We start from the raw sequence: 27,815 nt of genomic DNA on the forward strand, positions 1-27,815 counted from the left end.
CAATTATTATAAGTACTAACAAGTGAACTATCAGTAGTCGTGGTGAATAACAGTCTTCCACTAACTATGTCATAGTAATTATTATAAGTACTAACAAATGAACATTTAGCACTCGCGGTGAATAGCAATATACCACTATCTACTACAAATATAGTACTTGGTTTTAAGATGGTACACTTACCCTTCTTCCTGCTTCGTTGTTATGGAGGTTCATTAACATTCTTGACAACTCTGGAGAAAGTCTTGGATGATTTTTATCTTTTTCTCTAAGATCAACAAAATAACTTCCAAATTTATACCCGTATTGTATATTATCCCCACACCCACCCCATATCCAGTCCCTTACTAGTTCTTTAGGGCGTAATGCTTTACTACAGTGACACGAACTTAGTTCACCATCACGACACGACCGTGCTATAGCACTAACAACTCCTGCTGCTAATATAGAATGCATAAATGCTGCCTCGCGGCTCGCTGAAAAAGAAAGACATTGACATTACGACTACTATAATATAACATTGCACTTTATAATATTAAAGGACTATCGGTACTTAGAAAATTAGTTGTAGTGTACTTTGTGGTGTCGCATCCGAATCTACTCGAACCATTTGCAAAGAATTCTGCTCAAGCCAGTGCTAGGGGTCGACATAAACTTATAGGGGAGAGGTTTTTTATGGGTTTTGCTCGGTGTTGAAGGCCTCATTGTGCCTTTGAGATGATAAACTGCAATAAAACCACTGTGCATTTGTATTATGTTCGTTGTTTTGCTGTAAATGTAATAATGTTGTGCCAACTTAACCCCCTATGTATACATATATAATGGCTCTTGTATGATATATAAACAGATACAAAAAACAATCCATTAATTTTAACAAAGTACACAACCAACTAGACATCGCGTCGTGCGTTTGGTATCCGAAAGCACAGAGGTTAATATTCTGTATATAAAAGTATAAAATCTGAAACAGATATGGTGTTACCCACTGCGAGGTGCAAATTTTCAACTGATTTCTTCATTTTTTCTTGCGATTAAGTTATTCAGGCTCAACAAAAACAATAGGAGAAGATTACAAGACTAAATAGCTTATTTTGTTTTTTAATTACAGGGTAAATATTTAGAGCATAGTTAATTGTGCATTTACATTCTTTATTCACGTCAATCAATCCTGGCACGTGCCAATTGTGTTACGGCGTCTGCAATGTCATTAATCAACAAATCATCAGGTCGTCTGCTGAAACATGCTGTAGATCAGCGTCTTAATCTATTCACAAATAACATATTAAAAACTATTTATTTCTAATATTTAAAATTGTCTTTTAAACCGGAAGCTGTATATGGAAGGACCATAGTGCTGTTGCATTTATGTATTTGCTCTTCATCATGATATAGGTTTTTTTTTCACATGAACAAGTCTCTTTGTGTGGTGGAAGCCTCGTTTCGAATTCAAGTGTTCTTAGAAAGTTTGAATATAGTAAATTCTAAAAATTACATATTTATTTTAGCATCTTCCTGCTGTCACGTCCGATTTGAATTCGTCAAATAAATTATTTTGATATAACATTACTGGAGTGCAAAAAAATGACGGTTGGTGAGGTCAAATGAATCCAAGTAGTGTATAGTACTGTCATTTGTTATAGACAAATTGGTTCAGTAAAAGCAATAGTGTCGTAAATCGTACAATATGTTTATTCTGTACTTCAAGCAGAATTTCGTAGTTGCTTTTTTTGCATAGCAAAACAAGTTTCAATGCACTGTTGCTTTTCTCAACATGGAAACATTTGATACCGGCAGGACATCTGTTAATATCATTACAAGATTTTTTTGTAAGTTTTTAAGGCCTACTTCATCGTATGCTTGCGACTAAATTAGAAAATAAACCTTGAAACGTTTTTTTTTGTAGTGATTTTCATGAAGAATTAATACAATTATTACAGATATGTTTTTCATTCATTTGTGTAATGTGCAATATCACTTTTAATTATAAAACCTAGAGAAAAGAGGAGAATTCCTGTTCAAGGCGGCGAGGACTTGAGTTACTTTTATGCAAACATGATACATTTACGTAGAGTGCTGCTGACGTGAACTCATTTTAAAACTTATTATGTGACATTTGATTGTTATTTATCAGTATTGTTTGTTCTTTGATCGTCTGTTATCAGCATTTAGATAATGCTTAAAGGATATTTGTTCGTCTTTTCGTCTCTTTTCTTTTGTTTTGATGTTGTCTATACTACGTTTAGTGATTTTGCACATCCTTATTTTTTTCAATTATTGCATGGTATACTCTGTAATATTTTACTGTTTGTGTTTCTATCTTTATTGGGTTGACCTTGTTAATTTGTTATGTTTCCGGTGTTTTTCTACCATCTTTGCATGTGCGTTTGTTTTACTCTTAATAATATTAACCTTTCTACATTTTTAATGGTTTTGTTGCTTGTGTATTGTTTGGATAAGTTGGGTTAGTTTACCTTGATTTGTTCTATGTCACTGTTTGTTATTAATACACAGTTTTCATAATATCTATTTTTGACTCCGGATTAAAATTTTCGACAGGTTACCTTCTTAATTGTAACCATATGACATTGTGACACATGTACTCAGTCACATAAAAGCTACTCACAGAAGTAAAATACTTGAATATATAACGTTAAACAATATACACGTACCTATTTGTATAACAGGACCAAAGACGGTTCTATCGTCTTCTATGGTTGTACAATTCCATCGACGATTTTTAAATTGTGTTTGGCATTCTGTTATACCTAACCGTGCTCCCCTACCAACACTGGGCATATGATCATGATGATTTTGACAAGCACGGATTTGTCCGGGAGATAACTCTCTAAGTTCTGTACAAAATGGTTGTACTCCAACCATTAACATTCGTGGATTTGTGCCAAGACTCCTACAGTAGAAAACATTGACAGATATAGAATAAAGCATACGATGATATATTTGGAAAACAACAGCTCCATGAAAGATTAGGGAACTTGTTTACTAAACTCCTGACTTTTAATTATTTGCTACGTCACGGTTACTGCAGCAATATTGAAAAAGGGACAGATTTAATGGATAGAGATGAAAATTGTAAGAAAATACATGAAAACCTATGCATGTTTCCAAGCAGCTCTATTGTTTCAACTGTGTGTTCCTGTGTTTTTTCATTGCATTTTTACCTCTATTATGAAAATGTGCCTTCTATTCAATATTGCTGCAATAATAATGAAAGGTTCTATTGCTGAAATTTGAGTATATGAATACCGTACTACAAAAAGTACGCTTTCATTTTTAACATTGTTCTTCCAAAATATTTACTTAAATCGCCATAATTTTAATTTCAAATGTACTATCAGGCTTCATTTCTCTAAAGTGATATACGAGTAACGTAGACGAATCATCAATGTCATGTCATTCAACACTTCAACCTCTACATCTTTATAACAAAATAAAGCAAACGGCGTGGTACATTTATCATTTGTGAATATTTGTTTGTATTTCTATTTGTGGAAAGATACTTTTTGTTTGTCGACGAATTAACCTTTTTATTTTCCCGCCCTAAAGATAACCACTACATCCTTATCCAAACTTGAGAAATTCAGATGCATGAAAAGAGTTATAGTTGTACAGAAACTAAGATATGCGATGTACATTTCACTTGAAGGCTTTCTGATCTTTCCGCTAATGTTACTTCAATCCCGATTTCATGATAGATTGAAACTTAAGTTTTGTTTTAAGTTAAGTGCTACTTCTGAAAATTAACTAAACTCATAGCGTTATCTTCAATTTATTGTCTTGTTGTCTTTTTATGTGTTTTGAAAGCTTATATGATCTTGTTTAATATAACAACCCATGAAGACTGTACTGAATTAACTTCTTTAAACTTCTTTCGAGCATAAACGTTTTATTGTCTGATTTATTACCAGTTCCGTTGTGTTTTCAATGTAGACATCAACCTGTATCAAATTTGAAAACACGCCTACACACTATGGTTATTTCAAATACACATTTGACGTAAGTATAGATATCATTATGCAATATTGATGTATGTTAAGAACATGACTTTCGATGAATGTTTAATTTGGAAACAAAAGGGGACATATTATAATTAGATACAAAGGGCAATGACAAACCATCTCGTTAAGACATGACCATTCAAATTTAGTTTTCCGATAAATATTTTTGAAAGAAGTATAAAATTCTCTAAGTAAAAAAAAACACAAATACCAAATACTCAAAGGAAAGTTAAAAACGTGAAGTCCCCAATCAAATGGCAAAATCAAAAGCTCAAACACTTCAAACGAACGGAAAACAACTGTCACACTTCCGACCCAGCACAGGCATCTCCCTATTCAGAAAACGGTGGAACAAACCTTGACCTACAAATAACCAAACCTCTCAACCGCACGAAAGTCGCACAGAATATTGCCTTCCTCTCTGCATGTATACCCTTATCTTAAAGCATGTGCTACTATAGTTTGGACAGGAAATTTGGCTTATAAAATTATCAAACCTGACTCTTTTCAATCTTTTTATCTATTTTGAACGTTTATATACTAGTCAACAAAAGAAACGGTACACGATTTTTTTTTCAAATTAAAGATGAAGTTTTCCGTTTATAGGACCAATATTGAAGGTAGTAATACTTAATGACCATGGAAATATAAATCCGTTTAAAAACATTTTTTTTTGTCTTCATGACGTCATTTGGCGAAATTTAACTTTTTTGACAAAATTTACATAAAACGACAATTTTAAAAACAGAAGTTTCAACTAATGATGCCAACCCCTAATTTTAAGGTATAGACAATGTTTGCCATCAATTCTTTATTTTATATTAGAAAGTTTATTCGTTTATTTGTAAAGCAAAGTTCGGCCCCACAAAAAATCGTTAAAATGTATACATTATCAATTGATTTGCCATAGACAGTATGTGTAAAGTGAATTTAAAAAAACGGGAACAATCTTAAAACTTATTCGAAAGCTTCCAAATTTACAGTGTGTTGTTTCCATATCTGAGGCATTGATTTCAGACGAAGAAAAACAAATTTTTTTTTTTTGCATTTGTGGAGATTTCAAAAAACACTTTTCTTACCAAAAATTAAAAAAAAAAACAATATTTCAACCCATTAGTTACAACATGAACTTAACTTGATTAGCATATTGGATAATTTTAAACAAATTTGAAAATTCATTTTAGTACTTAGAAAATTGTGTGTCGATTTTCTATCCAAATTTCCGCAAAAATAATTTGCACCCTATGGATCGTTTTCACAGAATTTAGTTACTTTTCGACAAGTTTTGATTTTCATTATCATATGTGTATACATTCCAAATGAAAGCCTTTTAAAATAGTGTATCTCATTTTGTTTAATATTCAATACTTTTTGATAAATTTTATTTCGAAGTCGTGTAACGTTTCTTCTGTTGACTAGTATTTACCAATAAATTTTGCAATAGCTCCAATACTTAACTTTCAGTAAACAAAAAAAGTAGACAATTGTAACTAAAGCACAAAAATATAAGGGGAGAAATATTGGATTTATTAAAACTAAAACAAAATAACTAGCCAATTCAAAAAACAAAAGTTTCCCTCTCTTTGAAATGCCTTGGTGCTATTATGGAAATTAAAAAGAATAGCAATACCAAATGTATTGCAAGACTTACAGCAACTACATTTAACAGAAAGAGGAAAGGGGGACAAAGGAATGCAAACCAAATAGAAGTTCAATGTTCTAAACACTCACGCAGAGCACAATTCACTAGAAATAAATCACAAAAATGTTTTATATAATATTAGGAAAATCATTTTAACAAATTATTTTAACAGAAGTAAGCAGACAATCTTTTCGACTTTTGTAAAAAAAAAATCTTTAAATCGTTAAATAGTAAAACATGCTGAACTATAGTTGCTGTTAAGCACTTATTTTGGATTCAGGTAAAACATACCAATAGTTTATTTGTGTACTGGTCCAACAGATAAGAAAAGACACTAAAGCTCACATGATCTTCGACTTTTAACCTCACAATTATTAGTCAACAAAAGTATATAATAAACCAATTAATATTTGTAAGCATATGATTTATGATAAAAGCAACAGGCTATTTTAAAAGTGAACAACCTGTAGGACTTATTCTTTATCATTTGGAAGGATTACATCTGTTGACTTTTTCGTACTTAATTCTTGTAAGAACATATGTAACTTTCTTCTACATCCAAATATTTTTGTCAGCATGGTCAAGGACATGTAGGGGATATAGAGTCGATAGCAGGTTTATGATGGTATACAAATGTGTGATAATTTTGAGCTTGACATACTTTATGGTCATCTGTCTATTATTTACTCTTTTTGTTTTGTTTCTCTTTTTTTATTTTTAGAGTTGAGGGGGTCATTAGCATTTAAGTTAACGTAAACCCAGCTTCGTTTAATTCACATAAAATATAAATGACTTGTCATTACTTGTTGACTGATGAAGCCAACTTAAACCGAAGAAAAAATTGGAGTTCCACTCATTTGAAATTTTTAGAGGAATTTTGTTTTTAAGTAACTCATTTATTTGATGGGCTACATGTATGTATAATTATTGTGTTTATGCCTTTAATGGCACCATAGTTTCAGAAAGTACAACTATATTATTATTATTTCATCAATTTTTAAAGCATGGTGTTTCTGTAGGTAGCTTATTTGTTTAATTCTACATGTGATTTTCAGAAAGCAAATTCGTGCATTTCATCGAGGAAAGGTTGTCAACAAACCACATTTGGCCATTGTGCACTAGATATACTATACTTATATCATACATCTATTAAATAATAAGGTAAAGGAATGTATATTGATTGATAACTTTCAACAAAATAAGAAATATGTCTTTTTAATGCCAATTAATTTAAATTAGACAGTTTCGTTCTATAACTAGTATTTTAAATTAGCTGACATTGCCAATTGGTGACCTAATTTCAAACCTAAACATATTACAATCGAATTAAAATACTGAAAGATGCTATCGGTCATTTTTGTATTTCAATTTTATTGTTCCGTCTTTTGCTCTTTTTTTTATTTTTGTGTTGTCTTTCAGTCGTGTATACTTGAACGTTTAGTGTATTCCGTTGTTAATATGGTATCTTTGAGTTCTTTGAGTGTATTTGCACTTTCAAATTAGCCTACCCATGCATAAGAAATGATTTTACTTAACACCAGAATGACTGCAGTGAAAAACCTAAGACTGAATGAGACTGGAAAAAACGTAGTCATGCAAGCACAGAAAACTCCGGAAAAATCGTTGTGGTCTTATTTCCCAGGAGATTGTATCTTTTTGATTACATATTCGGCCTGTCGGTTCTAATTCGGATAAACAGATATCCAATAACACAAAGGAGAAACATTAATTTACACGAGAATTCATTACTGAAATAACCACCACTTATACGATGTACTCTAATATAAAGAATTTAATACAAATATAAAAACTGTCATATTTATTCATGAATAAATTATCTTAAACGGAGAATATGTTATTCAAAACAAGGAAAATTAATGGTTATATGCCCAATTTGTTTCCTTCCCATGCCCATGCCAATCGTTGGGGTAACACTTTGAACATATTGAATGTATGATTTATATATTAATTCTCTCATCACTAAGTAACTAAATGTATGTCGGCAATGAAACCACTTTTGTTATAGAGCAGATATATAAATACAGCTCTTTGAGAAAAGCATGTGATTGATGAGAACATTTGTGTTGTTTGCAGATTTTATATATTACGCTGTAGATCTTATTATTTAAAGAAAATGTGAAGTGTTAGAAAATTTAAATGTGTACAGTGTAAACATATCCTTTGCTATTATTACCCTATATTGTCCTTTTGTGGACATTTGTTACTTTGAAGAAGTTGGGTAAATTTGATCTTAAATAAAATCAAATTTGCAACTTCATGGTAAATTATTGATTTTATTTGATTAAGAAATCAAAGATGTCAATAACGAAAAAGAATTTAAAAAGAACAAATAATGTTTCTGGAAATTAAATTATATTTTGCATAAATGATGAAGTGTTTCTAACGGTTGTCGCTGGTAATTAAATAAGAATATTATTTAGAAGTTATTTTTCGTTTTGATTAGGTGAAAATAGGCAAGAAAAGGGCTTTAAGCAAACCACAGTTTATCAATCAAATTCCGGAACAACTGAAATATTAAGATGTGGTATGATTGCGAATGGGACAACTCCCCACCGACGTAGAAGTTAGCCACTATGTATGTGCGTATGCTTCAAAGTGGTGTGTATTTGTTACCAATATGAAATGAAGAAAACAATGTTTATTTGTTAAATCTATATATGTGGTCATTAAACAAGCTTATTGTTATTATTTCATTATTATTATTGATAAATACAGATACTTTTTCTGAATTTGTAACGTGTGTGTTTAAGGACTACAATTAAAGTCGAAAATGTTGATTCTTTCACAAATAAACTGGATTAACTTTGATATTATTATTTAAACTAAATGATTATTGCATTGAAGGGTATATTAAAGGACATGTCAAAAATCAAATACAAATATTCTCCTATCTGCATGTCTATCCAATAAAAATTCTACATGACATGTCAAATTTAAAGTGCTAAGAAAACATAATTGTTTTCAACTTTGGTATGTTAAATTAATCTGTTTTCTTTCTTCAGGTGTGCTAAGTCCTTTATGCAATGACCCAGATTTTCAACATAAAATGCAAGAAAAGTCACCCTTTGTTAAGATTAAAATTCAATCCCTTAATAATGCCGTATTACTTGTTTATTGTATGCAATTTTCTGAAGGTGTATTGGATTTAAATTTCTGCTGACAGGTTATAATATTTCGTGTATTTGTCATATTTTTCAAGTGAAATTACAAAATTTAAACAAAATTAGTTTATAAGATTATAATAAATATTTAGATTCGTGTTGTTAGCTTGAAATCAAAATGTTATGATACAAAATGTATCGACAGTTATCTTTAATTTTTACTAAATTGGCGAAAAAAGGTTTTCATAACATTTGATGTGCAATACTAGTAGTTATATAATTCCTCCATTTTTGAAGGAGATTAATGATCAGCATTTCAAATTGGTTTACTTCTTATAAATATCTTTTTATTTTTTTAATTACAGATAAATGAGCCATGTTAACCTCTTATTTTTCAGGAAAAAACAAAATTGAAAATTGAAATATAGAATGTAAATTTTACCGAACGCTGACTTTTAACTAAGGAGAAGTCATTGTGGTTTAGTTTGATGTGAAATTTTAAAGAAATTTAAGAATGAAATAAGCAATTAAAAATTCTGTATATAATAAGAATACGTACCACCATACGTTTGCATTTACAACAACAAATATTGCTTGTACTATTCCTAACAGATATAACACAGTCCCATTCCATTGTGTTTCTGTCATCTTGGCATATTACTTCCGGTTTCTAGGTAACACTAAAAAAAATCACAACTGTTTAAGTCATATTTCATTGATATATTCACATTTATAAAAACTAAATCACTTTTTATTGAGTTTCCACTGCAGAAGAATATGTTGATCCATATCATATATTACGCCACGTGGAGAATAATCTATCGTTAAATAAAGATGTTTTTATTCCAAGTAGTGTATATTTCTACATCCATTCATTATTTGGCTGTTATGTAAAAGTTCGAAATGCAATGATTGATGGAAGCAATCATCACATGAGGAAAAAAACAAAAAGCACTAAAACAGACATACTAACCAATCACGTTATATGATTGGTTGATTGTATTTTGATTCACAAACGATGCGAACAATGTGTGACCAGTATTGCTCACTAGACTAAACGTCAATGTCGGTTGTATAAAAGAAGGTAAAAAAGCTAATGCGATGATAAATAGTGAAAATCTTGTGAAGTAGGTCCAAACAAAATTATTGTTTATCCATGTTATCAGTTAAATCCCACACGAGCCATAACTACTTTCAACGATTTTAAGTTTTATTTGTTTTGGGTGACAGCTTTCAACCAGTGACGTTACCCCGGATAGACAGCGATGTAAAAATAACGTCTTTACCACCAGGCTGGTCGTTAGCTTCACTTGTAATCCTTCTTTTCATATCAACATCAGCATACCTGTATTATGGCAGTGATCTGAATGTAAGAGATGAAAGAAGTGATTTCACACTAGTGCACATCGCTGACTCTATATTAAACATACCAAAGGTTTCAGATATTCGTGTTCTCATAAATCTTATAGTGTTCATCTTTTGGACATAAAATTCAAACTTAATAGAAATTTATAACATTGTCCAATCCTAACTATTTTACATAAGTTATTCAAAAAGTAAAAATGGGATTTGTGATAGCGCATTAAAACTCTAGTTAATGGGGAACATGTTTGGAAAGGAAAGATCATAAGTATCTGGGAATTTAAAAAAAAATAATATATCATGGTCACTACAAGTATGAAAAAAACATCAATTTTACTTATAGTAAATTAAGTTACCTGATCCTAAATAAGACGCATGCATATTTGTACATTGATTTTTTTTGTTTATGGAGATAACGTAATATTTCCTTGAATATATTACATTTAAGGGTCATTTTCAATAGTCTTTGAATGTTTGCACTAATTTACACAATCACAACCTATATGTGCACTTGACATTTGTATCAATTCATATTGTCCTCTCTTTTTCTGATTTGTAACCAATTTATAAATACCCGAAGATAGCTTATGAAAGTTTGACAAAATTCAACATATTTTATAACTTCAAAAATGCCGAATAAGAACATTCTCAAAAGCCATAAAACTATATATTTCTATATACACCAGAAGAAAATTTTTGTTTTTCAGATATACTATAAATCTTTGTGGGTATGTATATCTATCGATATAAGATTTCACAAAATCATGTAAAAAACAAATTCAAAAGTGTGTCAAAATTGTCTCCAAATACAAAGTTTGCCGCAGCTAGATAAACTTTAAGTTTTTCTTATGAATGTAAAATTATTATGATTTTTTTAGAGTTGTAACACCGTATCAATAATGCCCGATAATGTGCTACATATTTCACTAGGTTTCACTTATGTTCCACTGTGAACCCGTCATGCAGTGAAACAGAGTCAGGACAACTCGGCCATACCTCTTTTAAGACGAGTATTTCAAGCATTGTTTTTGTATTGATACATGTACAAGAAGTTACTGTCAATAGGTTTGACCCTTATTTCGGACATACAGCAGTTGAGGAACTGGATTGTCCTGATCTTTCAGAGACGCAATAATATTAATTACAGCATAGAGAGTTTTACTGCCCTAGGTGAAGACATGTTTGCTTTCTCAGTGACAATTAGTAGATGTGGGGCTTTTTTTTCCGTCAAGCCTGCAAGGCGCAGAAAACCGGTATAGAACTATTGGTAACGGTCCTTTTGTAGCTTGTAATTTGTACACTATGTTGTTATTTCAAAACAGTTCCTTTGGTTCTCATATACGTTTTATTTTCATGAAAGTTCACACTGCTTTAATAGCGTATAACTAGTTTGTTTTACTATCATGCAGTTTTTTCATTTTTAATTCAATTCCTTATAATTACCTGCCAATATTTTGTTTTTGTTTCTCTTTACACATTTACAAAATATTCACGTGTGCTTTAGTGGTTATTTTTGTTATTGCCAGGTATGGCTTGGTTGGCAAAATCGTTCACGAGATTTAAAGAAAAGAATAGAATGATTTTGGTATAAAATGTTAGAATGTGTAAATAAATAAAAATCAAATACTTCAATATAAATCATATACGTTTGATGTCAGATATGACCTTTAATCTTTCTAATTAAAAATTTTAACAACATTTCTATCGTGCTTTTATGATTAGATCAATTTTTGAGTGGAGTGTTTATTGACTTTTAGAATGAAATGTAAAAATTATCACTTTTATTTTATTCAATCAGAAATAATTCAAACGTTAAAAAATGTCATGAAAAAAACTAATTTAGAATCTAAACTTATTGATTACATTGTATAACATATAACTCACCTTAAAACATAGATTTTCCTATCTATGATTTACCAAGTTCACTATTGATCCCTAAACTTTTGTAGTTAAATCCTTTGTTTATAATATGTCCTTATGAACTTATATTTAATATACACAAAATACCGCAAAGAATGATAATGCACAATACATGCAGCCTAAATATTTCTGTAATGTTTGTATACCAAGGCTAGAATATCTTACACGAACTTGTTTCACTAATTATACCAATTTATCAGCAATTAAAATAAAAATTGGCACGAAATTTGATATTCAATTTTCAACTATTCCTTCAATGTAACAATAGTGCACATAAAATTTTCTTAACGTAGAAAATTATTAACTTGACTAAAAGCCATGAATAACACAAATAATGAAATTAACACTTATATACTATACAGCCGACTGCGTGTGGGAAACCAAAACATGTGCTTGTTTTACCTGTCCCCACTATCACCCCGTTTCCGGTCTGGAAGCTTCAGTCATAATTTACTTAAAGACATAATAAAGCGTTCTATCAGATGATTTTTGCAGCACCGTAAATTATTATCTAAGTATACCGATCTCTGACACATGTAAAGCGATTAAAACCTTATCTAATTCGTTTAAAAAGGTATCATCACTGTTTCGAGATAAATCACTGTCGAATACGTTACTTGTAGAATAATCCAAGTCAATACATAATGCCGTAGTGACTCTTGGACAAATCGGTCTAAACTTGACACATTCATGAATAAATTTTCAAACCGCAGTGCCAAATATTTATATAATTTCTACTTAATACACCTATTGTAATATTAATAATCTGGTGTTTTTAACACGTTACTGGACAAGTGGTTTGTTAAGGTGATCAATTTCAACTGCTTTATCATTCAATCAGTTGTAGAGCACGATTAAGAGCCCTTATCAACGGCTTTTGAGGATAATCCCTCTTCAATGGGAAGAGAAGTAATCATGAGAAGAAAGCCGATAAACCCTCTCAACAATTACAGTTAAGAAATTTTACGTTCGTTGATTGGCACAATTGAAAAAAATTATGTTAAACGGCAGGGGATGTCAAAAATATTTAAACGACTTTCCGCACTAGTTCTGTCTGTCCAATCTTTTTAACGCTTCTTTAAATACGGCGTTATGATCAAATAATGCTCTCCGTTGTGGAGGCGTTTCTGAAAATATAATAAAACGAAGAATGTTGTCCGTATCCTTTAATTCTAGTAGACCTGTTTCAGAAGTAGTGTGCATTAGTGTCGAGTTCAGAACGAATCTTAAAGGAAAATCAGTAACCCGTCATTATTGTACGACAACTAAAAGTGAATATTGTTTATGCTAGTGTTAAAATGCCATGTCAAGATTTTTTTGGCTGAGGGGTTTAGTTTGTACATCAAAACTTATAATCAAAACTGCGGGATGAATATAATTAGGTAAATAATAGGAGCGTTCGGTGCGTTTTCAGATTTTAAAAGTTTGCGTACGGCTAATGATTCACAAAGAATTTTAGTGATCATGTGAAATTATTTGGTATCGTAATCTGATCTATAAAAAGATACCTTTATTCATTACAACACTTCTTCTCATAAGGACAGTTACTTTATCACAAGCACTGTCCAATCTTGATAGTATGTATGTACTATGTCAACAACGATTAAACTATTCCGGGTCTAATAGATGAACATAAAACTTGTGTATCCAAATTCACATTGATCCTTAACTCTTTGTAGTTTTAAATCCTTTGTTTATTATGTAGAAGTCATGAACTTTGCTCTAACATTCACAAAATACAGCTTAAGAAGGGAGAAGTGGGGCAAAGGTCATCAAGGCTTGAACCAAACACCCAAAATATAAAAGTGTAGCAATTGTTTTGCGATAATTCCTCATAAGTTTACAAATCCCACTCGTAAATATGACATGGGACTTTAATTTAGTTTGTTTGATGCCCAACCGCATTTTAAGTATACGAATTCAATAAACCGGATACCATAAGCCCAGAAGCCAGTGCATGTTTCGGTATTGACTTGCATCAAATGTCACATGAAGATAAAAAAAAAAATAATAACACATTATATATACTAGTAAATTTAATGAATACATTATATCGAAATAGGTACAAATGTATCGTACGTTTGTATTTTAAAGAAATAAGAACATGGAAAAGCAATAGGTCGAATGCGCCTCTTCAAATTTAATTTTAGGTTCTCATACTCAAATTATTGCTTTGAAATATTTTAAATTAATTCCAATATCAATTTATATTTTCTTTCATTCCACAGATGTTAAATAAAGGTGTCAAATTTACATTGCGAAACAGACTTTGTAATAAGAAATTTATTTCAGTATTGTTACTCGACTCGAAACTAATGCGCTCATTCAGCTTGTTACAAAATGATAATCCTGGCTACTGCCGCTTCAGTTCATATCAAAACCGTCCCTCCTCGTTCACTTTTATTCATTGTCGAGATTTAAATGCAAAGGAAGAACAAGATAATTAAAATATCACATGTTGGTGGGTATAAAACGTAAATTCTATTCAAATCGGAATTTAAAATTCCCATTCAGTAAGTTGCTTGAGAATATAAGCCATCTATTGAGAATTAAATACACATTTATAACGGACACCTACAGCGAAAATGATTCCCAAACATTTATCGTCACTATACTTGTACGAACTATCACTTTCCTCTTTTGTCGTCACAATAACAGATGGTGAACTACTATAAGCCTAAAAAACGTGTATTTATAAAGTCATTATTAAGAAAAAAAAAGTGTACTGTGTATTGTTAAAGGCAAAGGTATTTTTTAAAGGATTTTCCTAATCATATACAGTATAGATGTGGTGCAGATGTAGGTTTATTTAAAGACCACTTAACTGCATATTTGCTTGTATTGTTAAAAAATAGATTTCTATTTAAAGAAGTTCTGTTAACCTACAAATTGCGATACTTTTTTAATCAGTGTGAAATGTGTCATTGAAGTTGTTTACATTGTATATGTTATCCTCTCAGCTGTCAGAATTATACTGAAGTTGTGTGTGTGTTATCCTGGCTGTCAGAGATATACTGGAATTGCTAGTGTGTTATCTTCTCGGCTACAGGTGATATACTGGAGTTGCTAGTGTGTTATCTTCTCGGCTACATGTGATATACTGGAGTTGCCAGTGTGTTATCTTTTCGGCTATCGATGATATACTTGAGTTGCCAGTGTGTTATCTTCTCGGCTACAGGTGATATACTGGAGTTGCCAGTGTGATATCTTTTCGGCTATCGATGATATACTGGAGTTACTAGTGTGTTATCCTTTCGACCGGCAGAGTTATACAAAAGTTGGTCATGTGTTATCCTATTTTCTCGGCTATCAGAGATATACCGAAGTTGTTTATGTATTATCCTATCAGCTATCGATTATATACTAAATATATAAAAAAGAAGATGTGGTATGATTGCTAATGAGACGACTCTCCACATGAGACCAAATGACACAGAAATTTACAACTATGGGTCACCGTACGGTCTTCAAAAATGAGCAAAACCCATACCACATAGTCAGCTATAAAAGGCCCCGAAATGACAATGTGAAGCAATTCAAACGAGAATAGTAACGGCCTCATTCATGTACAAAAAAAATTAACGAAAAACAAATATGTAACACATACACAAACGACAACCATTGAATTACAGGCTCCTGACTTGGGACAGTAACAAACATACAGAATGTAGCAGGGTTAAACATGTTAGCGGATCCCAACCCTCCCCTAACCTGGGACAGTGATGTAACAGTACAACATAAGAACGGACTATAAAATTCAGTTGGAAAGGCTCAACTCATCATATGCATAAAAATATGTTTATATGTAATTGTCTTAGCCTTCGATGATATACTAAAGCCGTGTATGCCTTATCGGCTAAGTCTTAATAACGGGATAAACATTTATAATATCGTTTTCTTTACCATTTTATCGTTGATCATGTTTTAAGTGTTGTGTTCCCGGGTATCAGAGTCATAGAATAAAGCTATCAGTGTTTTCGAACATTACTTTCATGACCCAAAGGTATCCATAATGGAATGCACAGTTACTTTGAGGTTGGCACTATCACGCCTGAGATTTTTACTTTTTTTTACATGCAACGTCTTTTCAATCGTTTCTAATGAAGAATCTGTTTGTTGAAATTGCATAGGAGTCCTTCCAGACACGTTCTTTTTTTCAAATTATGATACAAAATTCACATGTAGGTACAGCTTCACCTACTAATTGTATTATGTCCTGTGACTTAATCAAACCGGGTAGTCTATGGTAAACATTTGGAAACTAAAGAGGACATTGTAACGTCCCTAATTTATTATTTATACGAAGCTATTAGAAAAATATGACCTCAGTAAAATCATTTTGACTTGTTCCTTGAATATACAGATACATTTGTAAGTAAAAAGTTAACCAGCACATCTTTTAAATTAGAAAATTTTCCTGGAGGTCTTGTTACAAAGTGAACAAAAAATACAAGCGTAATAAAGACAGAATCAATCTTTCTCTGATCCTTCCAAGTGCAATTAAGACTGTGGTTCATTAAGATTGAGGGTAATAAATTCTTTTTCACAATCATTTTATGTCATGAAAGCATGTTTGTTTTAAGATAAGGGTACGAAAAAAGACGTTCATTTGTTACATGTACAAGTTCATTTATTTGATGCTGACTTACGAATCTTTGTCAAAAATGGTTTCATCCTAATTCCAATCAAGCATATTGCATATTTCATAGACATTTTATAGATTGGTTTAATTGAAAACGAATGTTTCACAGCTTTTAAAATTTAATGCGTTTTTGTGAAAATGTTTTGCTCATGAAATGAAATATATTTATGATTAATTATTTTCAAGTGTACGTGAATTGCTATGAAATAGTGCCAAAAGATCAAACCAAAAAATAACGCTTTAATGAAAAGTGAGAGAGATAGAACACTCACCCAATGAAAACTGGGGTTAACTCAAGTGCACGCTTTACTCAGTTCTCGGAATATACAATCGGTGCTCGAAACACTTTGTGATCGCAACACCTGGAAAGCGAGATTTTTAAGATAATTTCAACACTCAGAATGTCTTCTGTTCATAGCATTGTCGATAAAAAAAAAAGCATAATATGTGTTGAACCTAAACTCAGTTTCCAATTCTGTTTTGAGTACATTGATTGGGTTTACAGTTGAACATATGCAATGACTTAATAGGCACCATTTATATACAAATAGTGACTAATCTACGTTTTCCAGATAGTCTTAAAGTCCCTCAATAACAATATAAAACGATGATTCAGGACAACAATTTAAAACACGTTAATGAATAAGAGAATGACTCCAACATCAAACTCTTCAATATACTTAATGAAATGAAACCACGCTTATTTCCAAAGCTTGTTAAAAAAGCAATATAAAGGAGTTTATACATGTATTAAGTCTCGATTGTCAACGAGATTCACCGTGTGTCATCTGAATGTGTCATAAGTAATAAACCTTGATTCCATCTAGACCTATTCTAAACAATAACTGCTTGTATTGATGATGTCATCCATTGTATTTTTCAGTTCCACTGCTCATGCCTGAGTGACGAATTGGAAGTAATTTGTGAATTTAAAAGACCTTGACATTGTGGTCAATGCTAATTAGACATTTGAACGAATTTATAATCGTGCATACCTTTTTGTCAATTAAATATTACCTTGCTAAGTGCATATATGCATATTTACATTTTGATATCACGAGAACAATACCAATTGTTTTCTTATCAAACGGTTGTGGTTTTATTGATTCGTAGTTTATGAGCCAAACGGAAGAAATAAATACTTTATTAGTTGTTCGAAAGATTTAAACCGCATGCTTTTCGAAACAAATGGCAAAAATTGGTTATAAGAATATACTTATAGAAATGGTAATGTAAAAATCATATCAAACTTCTGGACAAAACAGAAACATCTATTTGTACAAAACAAATATACTGTGTGTTGGTTTGTTCTACATAACATTGACCAGAGGTATTAAAGGGGGGTTGAGATCGCACAAAACTTGTTTAACCCCGCCGCATTCAGTTTGCGCCTGTCCAAAGTCAGGAGCCTCTGGTTTTTGCTAGTCTTCTAAGTTTATTTAATTATAGTTCATTCATATTTTTTGGAGTTTAGAATGACGTCCATTTTCACTGAATTATCACAATGTTTTATTCAGGGTCGAGCTGAGAACCACCTCCGGGTGCGGGATTTTCTCGCTGCGTTGAAGACCAAATGGTTGCCTTCGGCTGTTTGCTTTTTTGAAGAAAGGGTCAATTGACGGTAATTGCTATGCCGTTTAAACAGAGAACACACCTTAAACCAACGCATTTGACATATCTCCTTTATGAAAACCATATGTTATAATGTAAAAGAATGGTTGTCCAGTGGCCAGTATTGTAGCCAAAAAAGTGGAATGAAGTCGAAGATGCAGAGAGGGGTCATTTAGAAGAATGTTTGGGGTATCTTGACTATGATAATCCGTCGCGAATAAAAAAACAAATAAAATAGTTACAGCTATGATTGCTTGTATAAACTAAAAGCTCCCTTATGAAAATTGATCATCGGTAAAATACTGTTGTATTAAGTATATTCGATCAGAATAACTAAGAATTCTATAACATATTTATTTGAATTATGAATTTAGTACATTTATATTTACTCAAGTCTAATTAGCTCCAAAAACTTTCATGTCCAAGTGCGTCTTCCATTATATTTTTGTCTCAGAACCGATTTTTTTGTTTTTCGATGCTCTTCAATTACGTTTTAATTTGGCTTCCCACTGTTAAGATTTGAGTGCAACTTGTGAGACTTATGCAGACAAAATCCTCGTCTGGTGAACGAAATAATAAGCCTGGTATCTTCGATGAGTTAGTGTTGTTCCAAACGATTCTTAACAAGTGTCCTAATCAGGTCCTTTCACCGTAATTCTGTATCTTAACAATCTTGAAATTTATGACCATTTTATGTTTCTGTTGTTTTAATTTTGAAAATATCTCTTATGTTTTAGCAAATTTTATCACAGTAACAATTTAACGAAAGCTTGAGTTTCTGGATAATTTCACGCTTCATTTAGACGATGTAGGTGGCTTTTCACCAAAGTGTTTATTTATCAAGCGCCACTGGAGTACTGAAATGCTAAAGACTATTCAAAATCTCACAGACAATTTCAAGATTTAGGATTTGCATATACAGGAATAATACTAATAATTTTATTAATAACATTGATAATAAAATTATTAATAACATTGATAATAAAATTATTAATAAAATTGATAATAAAATTATTAATAAAATGATTAAAATCCTTGATCATAATAAAAATCTTATGCCTAAAATTTCTACTGCAAAAGTTCTGATTCGATAGTTAAACATCGAAATTTAAATAGTCTTATAAACAAAGGCCGTGTTCACACCAAACGCAGTGTACAGTAAACATGTTTACATTTGGTTTAATGTAATGCACACTAGTTTCACATTAACTTTGTTCACATCTATACACCTTGTTTAGCTACCTGTACATAAGATTTGTTCACACTTGTAAACTATGTCATTTAAATGTTCATTACGTAGAACAGAATTCAAATTTTCCAACAACTTTTCTAGCAGTTAGGGAACGACCATTTGACTTTAAAAAAAAAAGGGGGGGGGTGATTTTACCACAATTTGATTTAAAAACATGGGGTCATACAGAAGATTAGAATGAAAAAATGTTTTGAATCCAAAGTTTGCCCATACATTATAGTGCAAAATATTGAATTGGTACCATAGAAAAAATAAATAAATATAAACTTTCGCCCGAGAAAAAATATGACTCAGATGTCTCGATTACGCATTGAAAACGTAGGCTGCATCAGCTTGCTTACAGACCAGACTAGAATTGCGATGTTAAGGATCACTACGTTTTTATCTTTTCTGTTTGTTTCAAATGGTATTTTTTCTCCAAGGAGTATTTAGGCAACAACCATTTGATTTTCTGGGGGGGGGACTTTTGGCACTGGAATTTTTTCTGGACAATTTGTTTTTTCGCCTTCGGCGAAAGACAATCTATTTTTTTGGCGACAAGTCCAAAACATTTTTTTTTCTTTCAATTTTGGCATAAAATTTAGTGGCAGCTCAGGGTGAAAAACAAATTATATTATATATATAAATTGGAAACAAACTTTTTTTTCCAAAACGAATCCATAGCCCCCCCCCCCCCCCCCCCCCCACATCAAATGGGTGCTGCCTTAGCAAAAAGAGGGTTTTCTAACTGTATTTTAATGGACTTGAGATACAAATAAACAATTAGCCTCACCCTTTTTTCAGTAATGCATTTCTGAGTGAATCGTTGATTGAGTAAATATCAGTGGCAAATATTTCTGTCAATGTGTACGTCCAGTCGATTCGGGTAGACCTTTTCAAATAAATTATGTGTCCGACAATGATGATGGATGAGTCTTGTTTGTCTTGATAAGGGGTTAATAAGGCTAGGTAAAAAAAATTATAACAAATAAATATATCAAGTTTAGACAAATATTTCTTCAAAGAACTTTATTAATAAGTGTTATTAGTATCAATTTTATAGAAAAATCGCTTCTTTTTTAAATATACATGGGAAAATTAAAGTTCTGAATGCCTAGTTTAGTGTACACTTAACCTACACAAGGCCTTCATCGACTATCGACTGCATGTAGACAAAACATGATTTACACTACATGTAAAGATTGAGTTTTATCAATGAGAACGTAATGATGTTTAGTTTATGTGTGAGTTACACTAACACAACACCGCGTTTAGGTCAATGTGAACACGGCCAAAGTCGTATGACTTTAATATTGTGTAACGAATTCTCACGTTGACTTCCATCCAATATACCTGCAGCGCAACAAGCACTCCCAATAGTATACGCTAAGTTAATGTACTCATCTGAGGTCAGGTTCGTATAGAGACTACTGAGAAAAAAATCAATCTTATTTATTTACAATAAAATTTCTAGAAACTTCTAACCCTATTACTGATGCCATTGTGGTCCTTTATTGAAACGATAATTTGTCACTAAGATGAATAATTTAACAAGATACAGTGGCACCAGTGATTAACAGCTACCATCCTAGAGATTTGATTCCCTTCTCCGTTGAGATTTCTCTATATCTGATCTCAAATTATTATGCTTTGTGAGTACACATACTGTACTGTATTGTGGAGCTGTTTAGAAATGTTCAACTCATATATGCAAACGAAGCATAGGCGGATCCAGGGGGGATTTCGTGGGGGAAATTTGGTTGATTATATAAGGAATCACTAGATTCCCCATCTCCTTAGGTGAGTCAGTGCCCCCTTATGAAAATTTCTGGATCCGCCACTGCGAAGTCGCATTATGGAATGCAAACACTATATAATTATGTTAAAATTTTAAAGGTCAACAATTTATAGATGAAGAAAGTTTAATTCGAATAATTCAAATAAAAAAAAAGTCTCGTTTGTCGGAATGGATACATATTTTTTACTAAATGTTCGTTAACCGTTTCAAATAAATGAAAATGATCTTTTGGGCAACATAAAGGAACATTAAACAATTTCTTCTGGTGTGGTAGTAATGGATAATGTTATCTCGAAGTCACTTAATGACTTGTTACTCTTTTTTTTTTCATTGTTCCTTTGAGATCCATCGTCGTGGCAAAGTTTTAAAAATTCAATTTTAAATCACAAACTGCAAATTATTGCTCTTAACAGCCTACTTTTTAAAATAGCACGTAACTTTACTATTTGGAGAATTATAATGAAGATATAAGCAAAGTCCTCTATTGGTTAGGAAAGATTTAAAACAGGGTAGTCTTTTCAAAAAAAATTTAATTTGTCGTCATTCACAGGAATATATGCTACTTCATATCACATGACATTGTAGGTACTCAATATTAGTCTTTTTGATATATAAAATGTATAAATTTCTAATTCTTTCAAGTATTCAATAGATTGTACAAATTTAAAACAAGTATCATCATAAATCCTTTGAACATTTGGAATTGTTGCGTCAGTAGTAATGCTAATGGCAATCAAGAAGTAATACATGCTTCAAAAATTGTCTTGAAGAGAAAGAAAAACCAACATCATGATAATTTATTGTTATATTATTGACATTATTACAAAAGAAACAAAATGAACAATCTACTCCAAGATAAAAACGATATTTTTGCCATTAATGTCCCACTCTACATCTATACAAAAGGAAAAACTTGTATCGGTTTAATTTATGAGGTGAAAAGTATTTGTATTTTGACTTTATCAAAGTGAATGCTTCTGTTTGTTGGTTTGAGAGCATTGAAAATGCCAAATATAGACAACCTTATAGAGAAGTAATGGTTGTTATGTAAGGCTGATATCAAAGCAGCTAAGCACCCACTGCTAGATTCCAAGAGTAAATAAAACAGTTGCCTTCAAAAATGAAATTTCTTTCATGCATTTTATTACGTATAACGTCCTATCCTTGTCTTCAATAAATCAAGTGATGATCAGATCCAGTAAACGATACCAGGTTAGATCTATACTTGAGGGCCTACTCATCCAGAAGTAGCACTCAACGACAACTAATATTTCTCAATGGTGGTTTTTAAGGCTGAACGGAAGTGCTCATCGTTAATTTATATTCTTCAATGGTGGTTTTGATTAAAAGCCTCAGTAAGTGTTTTTATTGTTGTTAAATGGTTGTAACTAATAGCACTCCTGTCCATTACATTATGCTAAACAAGAGAGAGATCATGTATATGTTTTATTTTTTACATCTAAACAGAATCATTGAAGCGCTTTGAATACTAAAAAAAGTTGGTGCTCAATTAATGGTACAAATAAAAATGTTTTCACATGAAGTCATATTCACTCGGTTTTATTTACAGCTTCTTAAGTTACTCTATAAAATTATGAAAATAAAACTGAAAAGGTGATAAACTTGTGTATGATTATCCGATAGCTAGTTATAACCCGAAGCACTATATGGTTTGACAATTTTAGAGAATACATCGTTCTACTATTTTGAAATAGTCAATTAAACATATATATAATAAAAGTTTTAAAACGTTAAAGTTTCAGTACAAGGCCTAGATGCGGGAGGGAAAATTGAACATATGATAGTACAAAGCCATTAATGTACTTGATATATGGCATGCAATTACTATAATGTAAAGAGGAAACTTTAATAAAATTGAGAATGGAAATGGAAAATGTGTCAAAGAGACAACAACCCGACCATAGAAAAAACAACAGCAGAAGGTCACCAACAGGTCTAAGTTTGCTTATTAATTTTTCTTTTTTCATAATCAATATCATGTTCTTTTCAAAATCATCTTCAGATGAATAAATGTCCCCCACAAAAAACAATCAATTATTAGGTGTTTCCTGTTTAATAACTAAATAATACAGCGAAAATCAGTCGAAAGTTACGTATGCGTTGCTCGTTTTGGTCCATTTAAACCTTCTGAATCCATAATATTCTGTCCCCCAAAAGTTCTGTTTTATATAGTGTTGGATTGAGTTGGATTTTTCATTTGTGGGATTTGTTTGGAAAGGAAATAAGTCCAGTTGGTGCGTTTAGAGAAGACTACACACATGAACTTAATTATAATCAGATTTGCATTGCCCAATTCAAAAATTGTTATAATCGGTCTTTTTGTTCTGTTTATAAATTGCATTTAGATTTGACAAACATGGATTATAAATGTACATATATAGTATCTGGAGTGATAATCTTTAAATCAAAGATGATGATGGTGATGAATTGGTGTTTAACGTCCAGCGGCATATTAAAAGCGTATTCAGGGCAAAAACATGTTAATTTAATATGAATATTTACCGTTTTGCACTGGACTAGACCAACCCTCTGAGCCAGATTTTTATAAACGTGCTAATTTACAAGCAGGAAGACACACTTGCAATGTTTTAAAGGTTCTTAAACGCTTCAAAGAGCAACCATCATGATTTTTTTTGCTGCACGAGGTGTGGAAATAAACGTCCCCATATCGACTATAGACGTGGCAGCGTATTTATATAGCCTGCATTATCAAACTGACGCCTGCTTCTGTCGTAATGAACGAAGTACAGGGATGACCCTTTGTCTTTTTTTATTCACCCCTTGGGATGTGGGTGTAACTAAGGATACATGTATCATGGAAAATAATAATATATTTTTGTTGTTGTTTTTTTCCCCTAATCTGACGTAAATAACTTTGTGTTTGCAGGATTAAGAGAATGTTCCTATAACAAATAACATTTTTGCTTTATATTTCTTCTTCGCGTAGATTTTTTTACATCCACTTAAAGATAACTTCGGCCGATTCATATAACACGGTCTGTAACACACGGGTGTATCCCGATCCAAAAAATTCCAGATTTAGGTTCGGGATACCAAGGTGTATTTTTGGCATCCAATAACTCAAAATATATTAACTGTAAAATTGATATTCTTCTGTCTTTATGAAGTTATCAGATCAAAATCAGGTTTTAAATTCCTTTTTAAAATATTACATAATGTTATTCTAATTTTTCTATACCTTGGCATTAATGGGTATAGATTTAGCCGATATTTGCTAATTTGATAAAATATGACTGTCTTAATCATAAAAAATTTGAACGAGCTTATTATGCTTTCAAAATCATAAGATAGATTGGCTATTAGTCAGTATCCTTGAATATTTTAGCTATTTATATATCAATTATGTTGTATAAAACGTTATAAACCACATTGTATATGCTAATTTTTTGTCATGACTAGCATAAGTATTAATATTTTACTCTAATAAAATGCCGATGTGTAATTCATTCATGTTTCAATTTTTCAACATAAATCTCACAAACTAACAGGTGTTAAATTTTCCACACATAAATTTCCGAGTTCAATTTTAAAATTAAAATAGCCTAGTTCTCTTGCTTTTGTAGGTATTGTAGTTGAAATGGTTGGACATGCAACTATGGAAATATTATATACTATATTCTTGTTAATATGAAAAGAGATGTGTTGTGATTGACAATGAGACAACAAATCCAACAAGGACGAAGGTAAGGATGTAAACAACGCATGCCCTCAACAATGATCAAAACCGAAACCGTATAGTAGGCTATAAAAATATCAAAATTTAAAACAAATTAATAAAGAAAACCAAAGGTCCGATTTTAGCTAAAAACATTGGCAACCAACGACAACTTCTGGACGACAATATAATAGAATAGAAAATGAAACTGGGAATATGCCAAAGAGACAACAATCCGACCAAACAGCCGAAACTAACTCAAAGCCACAATGGGTTTTCAACGGCGTGTGAAAATCGCACGCACGGAGATGAGCTTCGACTGGCTTTAATCTTGCACATATGCACAACTTAGAAAGTTTTTTTGGGTTAAGGAGAAGTGATATCTTGTAAGTCATCCGAGTTCATGTTTAACAGTAGTAAAACATAAAGCGAAGTGCAAAAAAAAATATGAACTTTTCTTCATGAAACCTGATACTTTGTAGTTTATTTTATACTACATCGAAGTTTTACTATAAATCCTAGACGATACTCAACTGTGAGAATCCAGGCAGTAGTGCATATACTGACATGATTTAAACTATTGATTTGAATGTAAAATTCTCAGCTTATATACATGTAAACATTCAATCAATTAAAAAGGAGAACCAATTTGCTAAGGCAAGTTGACCTTCCAAGTTTTTTTCTGTTTTGTTTATAGCCTTTCAGGTTAATTGTCCAAATGTTTAAGGTGTTTAACTTCCAATATTGAGTGTACCAGATAAACGTTCGTTGTACATGTATAAAGCTAGCCACGTACACTGAAATCATACGAAACTATACATGTAATTCCTTTTTAAATCATTAATGTTCTATTTGTATGACGTATGACTGGCTAATTTATCAGATGATTGATTTATTTTACATATTTATTGCATCTATTAAATACAGGGACAAACGTGCAAAATCTATCTCGCTATTTAAAATTAAATAGAGATTTATCAAATTGCATTTAAAAGTCTTGTTTTTCTTTCTATTCTTTTTTTCGTTTTGTTAATCAATTCACAAGAAGTATTTATAGATTCCCTAAATTAGTTATGGTATCTTTGTGGATGAATTTGACTTGATAATTAAGTTGTCGCCAACAAAGTGTGGTTTCCTAATTCGATTAACGTCACAAAGTCTTTTCCGAATTTAGAAGGAAGGACACCAGACTTTTATAAGCATATTTTTTCTGAACGCGACGTTTGGAGACTACTTCTTAAACCTATATTTCTAATAATCAAAATGTAGAGAACCAGTATATCGGTCTATATCTATTATCTTAATAACTTCCAGTGGCAAATATCTCATCAATATAGAGTGTGGCAATCATTTGAAAAATTGTGAATTGTATGAAGGCTAAATTCAGGAGTGACTTCGGACAACTTAATCCATAAATAAGTCCACTGAACATCGTAAAGTGATCAAGTCACGACAGGTGGTGTTAGAAAACCAGTAAAAAATAACCAGTTAACAAAACATATCAAGTTGGGAACATAAAATCGGTCCAATGATCTTAAATAATTATTCATATTGTAAAATTGTCTACAGATTTGTTCTTGACTGTTCTCTCATTTTAACATATTTTAACTAAAAAAAAACATGCGGAAATTGAGCAAAAATGAGAAAATCTGTAGACAATGGAAAATGAATGTATATCAATTTATTGATACGTAATGTGCATTAATTTCCCAAACGGTTTAGCTATCTCATCATTACACTTAACATATAACTAACTGGAATGTCGAAAACGCAGTTTTATTGATTTTTCAAATAATTAAATATGTTGAAACAGTCGGGAATATTTTCGGAAGGTTTCTGTATCTTGGGCGATAAAAATCAACTGTCATTGTTTTATTGACTAAACATGGATTCAATTACTTTGGGATTTTTGTATTTTATACCTGTAACCAGGTAAAATTTACTGTCAACTTTTACCTTGAAGCATACTCTCTTATCGTATATTGCAAATACAGGCAACTTTAAATTTAAGGAGAATAAAAATGCAAATGTAAAGTAATTAATATATAAATGTGAAGCTATAAATCTTTGATGGCTTCTTGTTAAAAAGCATAAACAATTTTTAAATACGAATAGATTTTTTTCATGAGATTTTGTAACATAATATGTCAAACCACAAATGTTTACTTAATAAACACGTGGAATAAAGTTTCTACTTACCAAAATATATATTTTAACGTTATATATAAGCCAAATGCAGTTTAATCGGCTGGCATCGAAGTCCACAGAATATGAAAATATAATCCCTGTTTATTGAACATTTCAAAAACTAAAATATATCTTAAGAAATTTTTACTGTTTGATCAAAACTCTTCCATGTGAAACACATCAACTCTCAAAACATATTAAATTGACAGGACAACTTTACGACAAAAATGATGTCCAATTGACTAGCAGCTTGATTGACACTTTTCTTTTCGGTTTTTGGTTGGATGAAAAATGACTATAATAACTAGGTGGTATATATCATAGATCTTAATCTTCAATGAACTCTGACCCTTCCCCCTTAGCAATTTAACAGTATTTTTGACATGTTGAGTTCATACTTTTTTAAGTTTTTTTATATTAGCAATTATTTGTTGGTTTTCAAAAGGTAATTCTGTAAATATCAACCCCAATTTATAGAAAAATTGAGTCTTTTTTGTAACCCGAGACACTAAGAAATAATTGAGGTTGAATAGATAATACACCTATCATAATCTGGCTTTAGAAACTGTTGTTCTCAAAACACTGTCTT

General features: G+C 31.4%; 1 protein-coding gene across 3 annotated transcripts in view; it reads right to left on the minus strand.

The window, feature by feature from the left end:
• LOC139490179 (protein Wnt-5a-like) overlaps nucleotides 1-27,815 on the minus strand; it is a 53,579-nt gene that overhangs the window by 19,997 nt on the left and 5,767 nt on the right. Inside the window, exons 1-4 of one of the 3 annotated variants that reach the window (XM_071277043.1) lie at nucleotides 27,239-27,405; nucleotides 9,338-9,458; nucleotides 2,668-2,906; nucleotides 182-474 (exon numbers count right to left, since the gene is read on the minus strand). In XM_071277043.1, the coding sequence (XP_071133144.1) occupies nucleotides 182-474; nucleotides 2,668-2,906; nucleotides 9,338-9,426 (621 nt within the window). In that variant the 5' untranslated portion in view covers nucleotides 9,427-9,458; nucleotides 27,239-27,405. Of the gene's footprint in view, nucleotides 1-181; nucleotides 475-2,667; nucleotides 2,907-9,337; nucleotides 9,459-12,024; nucleotides 12,646-27,238; nucleotides 27,406-27,815 lie in introns of those variants that run through there. The other 2 variants (XM_071277031.1, XM_071277036.1) reach the window with 2 other exon arrangements.

This window comes from Mytilus edulis, chromosome 1, assembly GCF_963676685.1.
Source record: "Mytilus edulis chromosome 1, xbMytEdul2.2, whole genome shotgun sequence".
NCBI lineage: Eukaryota > Metazoa > Mollusca > Bivalvia > Mytilida > Mytilidae > Mytilus > Mytilus edulis.